This window comes from Astatotilapia calliptera, chromosome 17 (assembly GCF_900246225.1).
Source record: "Astatotilapia calliptera chromosome 17, fAstCal1.2, whole genome shotgun sequence".
Classification (NCBI taxonomy): domain Eukaryota; kingdom Metazoa; phylum Chordata; class Actinopteri; order Cichliformes; family Cichlidae; genus Astatotilapia; species Astatotilapia calliptera.
Genome location: NC_039318.1, coordinates 37,846,422 through 37,856,190, shown reverse-complemented (window position 1 = coordinate 37,856,190; position 9,769 = coordinate 37,846,422). Strand labels below are relative to the sequence as shown.

Sequence of the window (9,769 nt, the reverse complement as noted above, 5' to 3'; positions counted from 1 at the left end):
GCCACATGAAGCTCGGAGGCCTGTAGCGACTGACTCTGCAGAAAGTTGGCGACCTCGGCACACCGCCTGCCTCAGCATGCGCTCTACCCGCTCTGTGACTTTACATCCTAGCGCTTTGTGGCTGAGTTGCTGTCATTCCCAGTTGTTTCTGCTTTGTTATGATACCGCTAACAGCTGACTGTGGAATATTTAGTAGTGAGGAAATTGGTGGCATCCTATCACTGAGCTCCTGAGAGCGACCCGTTCTTTCTCAAATGTTTGTAGAAGCAGTCTGCATGCCCAGGTGAATGATTTCATACACCTGTGGTCATGGAAGTGACTGGAACACCTGATTCCAGTGATTTGGATGGTCGACTGAATACTTTTGGCTATACAGCGGCAGCAGTGTGGCGACTAGAGACCAGTTATTTCAGAGAGGAAGAGTTTAAATTAAAATGACCGAAGCAAAAATGAATGAAGGCAGAGATTATTTATGTTCATGACCAGACTGGAGTGTGTACAGGAGACCAACTCGCATCTGGAGATGGGCGACCAGCAAATCCCTTTAGGACAAATAACATTAAGATTAAGGTTAGACAACTAAAACACATGTTTACTGTTGACTGCATGGCCCCACTTCCTTATTTCCCACATCACTTCCTGTCCCTGCACTGATCATCTTCCTGACCACCATGTCTGCATAAAATCACATCATCTTCCTCCTCTTGCTCATCCAAATAAACGAAATCCTCCGTCTCGATGTGGAAAAGAAAGGTCGCGGCACCGATTGTCGGCCGTGCCTCGCGCAGGCCTGTGAGTGTGCGCAGCAGGTGTGAAAAGGAGCCGGCGGCGTATCATATAACCTTTTGACAAGTTGCTCAACAACAACAGGCGCTCCCTGTTATTATTGGGTCAACAAAGTCGGAGGAAGTCTTTGGGATTAGAGCGGAGTGGAGCGCACGAGTGTGAATGCCGTGTGCTCGTTGAGCCCCCCCCCCCTCATCTTCGTTCTCTTTCAGCATAGAGGTTAACTCCCCCCACCGCCACCACCGCCGCCGCCGCCCCTACCACCCCTTTGCTCCCAGGCGGGCCCGGGGTCAGGGCAGAAACCGGCAGCCAGTCAGGCATTCTTTCTGTGTACATGTGTGTGTTTGTGTGTGGCTGCAGCCCACTCTGTGCTCTTTGACTCCGCTGCCCTTATAAGGCGAGCAGCGCCATGGCAACAGCAGGGCTTGAATAGCAGTGTCAAATCCCTCAGCACACAGACACACGCTCACTCTCCCTAAAGGAGGGAGCGAGGCAGAGACACAGAGCGGGGATTCAGAGAGAGAGAGACGAGGCCATCTCCGGGCTGCTCTCCACTGCAGCAGCAGCAGCGCCGGGCTTTCGCTGAAAGGTCTGTGACCGTGTTTTTTCCTGCGCTTGTTGTTTGCCTAATTTATTCCTGCTGGGGCCGGCAGAAAGAAGGAAAGGCAGAGAGGGGGGAAAAGGACAGGCAGAGTAGCAAAGAGTGCAACAGTACACCGTGACTCGCCGACAGGGAATGCAGAGAGAAGTTCTGGCCTCTGGTTGTTACTGCTGGATGGACAAGTACTGACAAAACAAGAGGAGGAAGAGAGAGGCAGCACTTTGTAAAGCTCTGAGAGGAGAGGCAGCTGCGGCTGAAGAGATTTCTCAACTCTGCTTTTGTTCCAGCTTGTTGTTGCTTTTTTTTCCTTCTGTGACATCTGATCCCCCGCTGACTTTAAAACAGTTGAAAGGGATCACGAGAGAAACTCAACTTCAGCCCGGACGACAGAAACAGGAGGTGAACTTTGCTGCTCCTGAGAGTGAAAGGCGTATAATTCTTTACTTATTTTCACATCAAGCCTGGACTCGAGTGCAGATAGCCTTAAATATACTTTTAGATTAATAGGCAGTCTATTCACCAGAGTTTCCCAAACTCCTCGGCTTATTTTTCGGGGCAAATCTTTTCCTGCTCTCCATCACTATCAGCCTCGACACGTCAAGAGTGAGTCTAGGCTAGAACTGGCTCTGATGAACAGATAAAAACCTCAGCACGACAGGAACTGGTTGGACGAGTTTATAAGTCAGAGCAGAGGGCAGGGCAGTTTAACCCTGCATGAAGGAGGGCTGTGTACGACTCGCCTCCCGCCTGCTCGTCCTTCCCAGAGAAAGTCGTGCGCTGAACAGAGAGGGGCAGCAGAGGCTGTTTGCCCCCCCCACACCCACACACAGACACATACTATGCTTAGGGATAGGTGAGAGTTTTTCTTTCAAAGGGCGAAGACGGAGAAAGAAAGTGAGAGGGAGGGAGTCAAAGTGTAATTTATTGTTTCCTGTGAAAAGAGCGAGGCTGCACCCTTTTCGACTGCCTGAACTCTGAACCGCACACCGTGTTTGCGTGTGCGCGTCTGAAGTTTTGTCGGACCTCGGGAAGCCAGCGTGATCAGAGGTCAGGGCGGAAAACAGGACAGAGAGAGCCGGGGATTAAAGAAGAGAGGGACGACAGAACGTGGAAAGACCCACAGGTCAGCTCGACCGGACGGCAAAGACGAGAAAGGTCAAGAGGCGGAATTTCCCCCCGTCACTTTGACTCTCCTCGGATCGCTGCCGTTGGAGGCGGACTCGGCTCTTTAGACTCTGAGAGCCCGTTGGAAGGCGGTGGGACGGGAGGTCTGTGTGTATGATCCACTCACGGGGCTGCACGTCTCAGAGAATATGGCCATGGTGAGCGGAGGATGGGGTAATCCCAACGGGGGCGCTAACGGACTCGGGGAAAAGGCTTACCTGAGGAGGGGGGAGGACGAGGAGGGGTCGCCCCGGGCCGGGAGCAGCGACGTGGACGTCGGCGACGACGACAAGGCCTGCGTGGTGGACTGCGTGGTGTGCGGGGACAAGTCCAGCGGGAAGCACTACGGCGTGTTCACCTGCGAGGGCTGCAAGAGCTTCTTCAAGAGGAGCATCAGGAGAAACCTCAGCTACTCCTGCAGGTAGGGACACAACACGCATTGCTTTGCACGTGGAGAATATTTTTAACCACTTTGATACAGTTAAAAACAAACCCGAGTGTTTGTTAGAATCTGTGACTCCTCCTGTAGGCAGGTGTACGGGCACAGCTGCAGCAATATATGCCCTTATATCTCTAAAGACACCGTGCACACTCTGTAATCTGATTACATTAGTGTATGACTTTCTGATAGGCAGATTAGTCCATTTCTCACTCCTGAAGTTTGCGATCCAGCCTCACAAACAGCCAAAAAAAGAGAAAAATAACAGAAATGAAAGCACTGAAGGTCAGTCATGTGAGGATGGATTGCTTCAGAAGGTCAGCATTCCCATTATTCTTCACCGCAGGAACATTATGTTGCAACTCAGTTCTGTTACTGAGACCTCTCTCAGCCGCCCAGTAAACTTATTTCTCCTGCAGTGTGACCTCTGAGTGCAACACGTCCTTTTTTCCTTTGTGTTGTTGGTTTGTCACATCTGGGGCTGAAAGAGCTCCCAGTGAAATATTTGCAGACCTCAACCTGCTGCAAGAGGCAACGCAAGGGCGTGTAGAGCTGCTGATTTACAAAGGTCACGAGCCTCGATAGCTTTCAGCCACTCCAGCTCACTTATCATGACTCTGGGGGGGAGGGAGGGTGTCCGTGGGGACAGAGGGAGAGAAAGGAGGGAGATTTCAATCCCATACAGGAAGTTTGTTTAAGTTCAGTTCCGGCTTTCATCTTTAAATGTTTGTGTTGCACTTTGTTTGTGCAGATCAAACCGAGAGTGCCAGATCGACCAGCACCACAGGAACCAGTGTCAGTACTGCCGTCTGAAGAAGTGCTTCCGGGTCGGGATGCGCAAAGAAGGTATCAAAAGGTCAAACCTACTCCTGCTAAAGGTCATTAATAATAATAAACGGGTGGAGTTGCTGCCGTGGTGGAAGATCCCACTGAAAGGTGCACCCATCACCATGTTTGCATCCACAGTCTGATTACGACAAAAACCGAAACACTCCTGCGCCGCAGCGAGGGGAGCCACGTAATAATTACCCCTTATTCAGAAACGCTCACGTCGGCTCCTTATCTGCTGAAATTTCACAAATATTTACAGACGAGCCGGTCGTATCGGCTCGAAAGGTCACGAATGCCGTGTTTACAACTTGTTGCTCTGTTGCCTTCAGCAACAAGGAATTCAGGTTTCAGGATAAGCAGCGAGTGGAAAACGTTTGAAAGCATTAGCAGGTGAACAACTTGCTTTGCCACTTGCAAACTACCGCTGCATTATTATTACCGATGCATTAATATGTAAGCTGCTTTTAGTGTTGTAGATAACTGAGGTGGAGGCACGCGGGCGCCTTTGTTGGGCTTGATGATGACAAAGCTACATTTAAACTGGGAACTCTGATTCGCACCGAGAGAGGATGCTGGTTGCTGCTGCTTAACAGCTCTGAAGCACCTACTGGGACATTGTCCAGGTATCCAGTTATCTGTCAGCTGAAGCCTGTTTTCACTCAGATGCAGCAGCTGAGCTTCAGGAAACAGCAGAAAGCAACAATGCTTAAATGTCACACGAGGAAAACCACCGACTGACAGCCCGACTCTGCTTCATGTGCTGAAAACGGTTCATTACCTTTGTCTTGGGTGGGTGCGAGCATTTCAGCGTTTCCACCCTCAACTTGCTGGCGTCGAGTTGACTTGACAGAAACCTCAGCTGTAATTGTGCTCGGCTGTAACCTTACCCCACTTGTATTTCGGTCTGTGTCAGTGGACACCAGACGCTGTGCCATACATAGTGCGCACGGTGCAGCGTGCCAGGGGTTACATTTGGCCTGCGGTTATTAGTGAACCATGCCGAGCGTGGCCGTGACGCAGGCTGCGCTGTTTCCACATTACCTGGAAATGTGCGTCTCACCTCTGACCCAGTGAGGGAAGCGGCCGTTCAGGTTGCCTTTAGCGAGACTTTGACACCAGCGCTACGTTTGATTCGGTGTAATTTAAAACGGAAATCTGGTGCACGCAGAGCGAAGGATTTCAGATGTATAAAAGCTACAAAAGCATCTCACTACTGATTTACTTGTTACGGAGCGGCGGCGACGCACAGACACCGGCTCTTTCATCCTGTGCCGGTGCGAATCTGTATTTAGCAGTTATGTGCTGACAAACGGGCGATCGCTGCAGTCACACACACTGTGCGTGGGAGCGTTTATTAAGAGGTCACGACGGGTCCAAAGTAAACACCAACGGTGCTCGGTGCGGCCGCGGTGAGGATGAATCTAATCTGCTGCCTACAGATCGACAGCATAACTAACTTTTTATCTAATGATGACTTTTTCTGTTTGTTTTTAAACACCTGCAAAGAAACTGAGCTGTTGTAACAGGTTCACTCTGTTTTCATTTGCAACTTAATAAACCAAACAAGTGCAGAGGTCACTTACTGAGAAGCAGCACAGCAAACGATGGCCTTTGTCTGACACTGACCTGATGGATAACTCGTAAAGAGCTAATCTCCCTGCACCTGAGAAGTCAATGTTTCACGTATAGGTAAGAGGTGACCTCCAGGTGAGCAAATATATACCCAGCAAACATTTAATCCTGAGCTGAGAGAGCGTAACGTCCATGTGACTGAGACTAAGGACCAAAAGGTGATCATTGTTGTAATGGTCCTTCTTTTAAAGCAGTGTAGTTGTATCGCACCTTTCTACTCACCTGAGCATTTAAAGCCCTTTCTGCTGCTAGTCTGTGTTATCCAGTCTCAGAAGTCTCATCTGCACCGAGGACAGCAAACTCATTTTACATCGTCGGCCACATACAGCCGCCTTTAAACTTCTTTAAGATTAAACTACACATTTAATCCCTGAGATATTTTAGGAGAAGTGCAACATTAGTTTTTCTACATAATAAAGAGAAGCTGCTGTGCGAATTAAAGAAATCTGTCAGTGTGACTCTTTGAAGGACTTCTGGTAGCTCGTTGCTCAAACTGCAAAACAGTAAAACTGAAACTTTGTGCTCGTTCACAGAAAATGTGCTTTTTCTCTCACTGTGGATCTGCTTTAAACAGATTCTGTAGGAGATAAAGTAGAAAGAAACTCTGGTGTCGTATGCATGACTGTGGGGACGTTGCTGCCCTGCTTCACCTTCCTAAATCTGTCCAGTGGGCCAAATTTGGAGCCTTTGCTGGGCCGATTCTGGGCCCCGGGCCTTATCTTTGATTCTCCCGAGCTATAGCTAAGGGCTTCCTAACATTTGCACACACTCCAGTGGATGAATCAGGTGCAACAGCGGGTTGAGTATCATGGCAAACAATATTTTGGCATGCAGACAGGAGGAGTCTTGAATAACCCGCTGCACCACCTGACCCACGGGAGTTTCAGATTTCACTAGAACAGATTTTTGGACCGAGCTAATTATGTTAGTCATGTTCTACTCGTGGACACTGTCGAGCCAAAACACCTGATTTAATAAAAGTATACTCCGTAAACTCTCGACCCCTCGAAGCTCTTCTGTGAACTGGTTTGTGTCATGTTTCAGCTGCTAGAAGTTCAGGGTGGGGTTTTTCTCAGAAGCTGGTGTTCTGCGCCTGCCCTCGGAAACATCTGTAAACTGTTCAAACCGTCATCAAAGCACATTTTTATTGACCTGTACCGAGGCGTCTTTATGGGCAAGAACATAAAGGTTGCATACATGCAGCGTGTCATTCATTTACTCGCTCTCTGGACTGAAGCGAGTGGTTTTCAGCGGTTTTCTCTCTCTGCAGCCGTCCAGCGGGGTCGCATCCCTCCATCGCACTCAGGTATCAGTCCCAACTCCCTGGCGGGTGGGATCGCGGGTGTGGGTCCAGGTCACATTGGGGCGGACTACTTCAACGGCCAGCCGGTGTCCGAGCTCATCTCCCAGCTCCTCCGGGCCGAGCCGTATCCCCCGAGCCGCTACGGGGCGCCGTACGGCCAGGCACAGATGCAGGCATCTGCGAGCGGCGCCTCCGTCATGGGCATCGACAGCATCTGCGAGCTGGCAGCCCGTCTCCTCTTCAGCACCATCGAGTGGGCCAGAAACATCCCGTACTTCCCGGAGCTCCCGGTTTCAGAGCAGGTCAGGTCTAAAGCGCGGTGACTTGCAGTCGCCAAACTGAACAACAGACACTCGTGGCTCAAAGTGACCCTTTCGCTTCACAGGTGGCGCTGCTGAGACTGAGCTGGAGCGAGCTGTTCATCCTTAACGCAGCTCAGTCGGCTCTCCCGTTGCACATGGCTCCTCTGCTGGCGGCAGCCGGCTTTCACTCGTCTCCCATGTCCGCCGAGCGCGTCGTGTCCTTCATGGATCAGGTCAGGGTTTTCCAGGACCAGGTGGAAAAGCTGAACAGGCTTCAGGTGGACTCGGCCGAGTACAGCTGCCTCAAAGCCATCGCGCTGTTTTCTCCTGGTAAGTCTGATCTTCTTCTTTCGAGGTTATGTGAGTAACTCACTGCGGCGCGATCTCTTTACTGTAAACTGAGCCCACGGTTTGGTCACAGAGAACCAAAACAAAGCTGTCGGAGGCATCACACACGTTTCTCAGAAATAAAATCACCGCTGTCTCAGGGAGGCGCTTTGATTTGGCCTCTTTGACCTCTGACATCATCAAGTAGCCCAAACCACAGACATCCTGTTACTCAGTAGTAAAGTGTAAGAATTATAAATAAACACAAACAAATGTCAAACGGGCCAAAATAAAGTTCAGATCTCTGAGTTTAAAACAGGGGTGCCAAACATAAGGTCCAGGGACCACGATCGGCCCACCAAAAGATTCCAATCTGGCCCAGTCGAAAGCTTTGGAAAATGTAAACAAGTAACACAGAAGTGAATGTTATCATTTTTCACAATCTGCAGCAGAAATGTCTATTTTTAAAGTTGGTGCACACACTTTCAGACAAAAAGCAAGAAAAACCTTTTGCACTGGTCATCAGGTGATGACACAGCCTCTGTTTTTCTGCCTTTAGACGCTTGTGGTCTGACAGACCCGGCTCACGTGGAGTCCCTGCAGGAAAAGGCTCAGGTCGCCCTGACGGAGTACGAGAGGTTGCAGTACCCCAACCAGCCTCAGCGCTTCGGCCGCCTGCTGCTGCGCCTCCCTGCGCTGCGCGCCGTGCCGGCTAACCTCATCTCCCAGCTCTTCTTCATGCGGCTGGTGGGCAAGACGCCGATCGAGACGCTGATCCGAGACATGCAGCTATCGGGGAGCTCCATCAGCTGGCCCTACGCACCGGGACAGTAAAGCCAGCTCCGGAGTGAGATCACACTGAGATGACTCAGAGCTGCGGAGGTCACTTTTTCCTCTCGTTAGCTCTGCAAAGTTTGCCCGATATGACACCAAAGCTGCTTTCAGGGAAAGAAAGTTTGATCGTCTCTAACGTTTGCAGCAGACCTCTCTCGCCCTCATTCCGGATGAACTCGGCTTTCGGTAAAACTCCTTACCGCGAGGCCACGTGCCGGCACTACCTCCTCCCCCATCGCCCCCAGTGTGACTTGAAACCAGAGTGCGCTCTGAACGAAGCCATAGCAGCGCCACTTGCTGTACGCTGCCGTGGCCGGGACGCGGCGTGCAGGTCGCACGCAAGCTGTGCGACGCTTTGTGCTGAAGTAAGAGACTTTGCTGCCAGACGAAGCATTTGTGAAGACGGCGACGCGTCGCCTCATGCAGCGCTTCACCACAGAGGAGGCTGCAGATGTATATACGACACCTGTTTTGTACGCCGTGTTCAACACAGATCAAAGTAAATCACTCAGGACTGTATGAGAAACATGAAGCTGTGCCAGCTTCAGCTCGCTCTGTGCAACGGTACCAAATCCAGCAGACAGCACAAAAAGCTTTTTTAGCCCCTTCACGAGGTGCTGGAAGGTTACAACGATCTTCTTTTCTCGTCTATATTCTGAGCTTAAAGCCGGCAGCTGAAGCCTCAAACGGGCACGAGAGCGGCGCCGACCTCCTCGACCATTTGAACTGTTTCTTTTTAGCACGTTACACAGCGCTGCAGAAGCTGCCGTTAGAAATCAAGCGAATGTACTTAAACACAGCCGGGCTCCTCGGGACGGTCGCATCCCAGTCGGACATCATTACCTCATGTTTTATACGTCGCTGACAGATGGAGATTGTATAGAGAACTATGTGTGTTAAAGATATTTACAAAGGGATCAAGGCACTGCTATCACTGTAAGCAAACAGCAAGACCCAGCGGGCAGGTCTTAGCCAGAAATAGAGATTAAAATGTTAAATGTCATGTGAGAGGACTTGAATCATTTGAGATCATTTAGTGGAAGCTACACTGAATCAGGTGACGCCCGCTTTGCTGATTATTCTGTGTCCTGTGCTTTTGTGAGGCTAGGTGTGGTTTGAGTTGTTATTTTGTGTCAGCGGCCTCTTCGAGATGATTGTGAGCGCCGCTCTGACGTGAGAGGAACTTTGTCATTGGTGTGTTAGCGCGACGACCTGCAGCTCATTGCGATGAATTGTGATGTTTGTTTTGCCAAACTGACTGAAGTAAGACGACGAGCAGGTGATCATTTCTGTTCTTTTTATATTTCCAGTTATGTCGTTTAAAAGAAGGCGAGCGAGGCCACGAGCCCTCGCGCTGTCAGACGACTTCTCCGCTTTGATGTGAACTCCAGTGATTTGATTGTGTAGCTTTACGTTTAAAAGAATCATCTTTGTGTGACTGCGGCAAAACTGAAACATGCAAAAGACGCCCGCGCGTTATTTTTGCATTGGAAATAAACATATACGTTATTTTGAGTGGTGCATTTTCTTTCAGACGTGACGAATAACTT

General features: G+C 50.2%; 1 protein-coding gene across 1 annotated transcript; it reads left to right on the top strand.

Annotated features, from left to right (window-relative positions):
- Window positions 1-250: 250 nt before the first annotated feature.
- On the top strand, window positions 251-9,734 carry nr2f6b (nuclear receptor subfamily 2, group F, member 6b). Its single transcript, XM_026147172.1, has 5 exons — window positions 251-2,972; window positions 3,742-3,836; window positions 6,724-7,058; window positions 7,142-7,388; window positions 7,945-9,734. Exons 1-5 carry the CDS (start codon window positions 2,701-2,703, stop codon window positions 8,217-8,219), a joined length of 1,224 nt encoding a protein of 407 aa, XP_026002957.1. The 5' UTR covers window positions 251-2,700; the 3' UTR covers window positions 8,220-9,734.
- Window positions 9,735-9,769: the final 35 nt, after the last annotated feature.

Excerpts from the sequence above, each read along its gene's own strand:
- nr2f6b (XM_026147172.1), top strand. The coding sequence starts at position 2,701 with ATGGCCATGGTGAGCGGAGGATGGGGTAATCCCAACGGGGGCGCTAAC. Across the intron at positions 2,973-3,741 it reads AACCTCAGCTACTCCTGCAG|ATCAAACCGAGAGTGCCAGA; the intron begins GTAGGGACACAA and ends TTGTTTGTGCAG. Across the intron at positions 3,837-6,723 it reads GGTCGGGATGCGCAAAGAAG|CCGTCCAGCGGGGTCGCATC; the intron begins GTATCAAAAGGT and ends CTCTCTCTGCAG.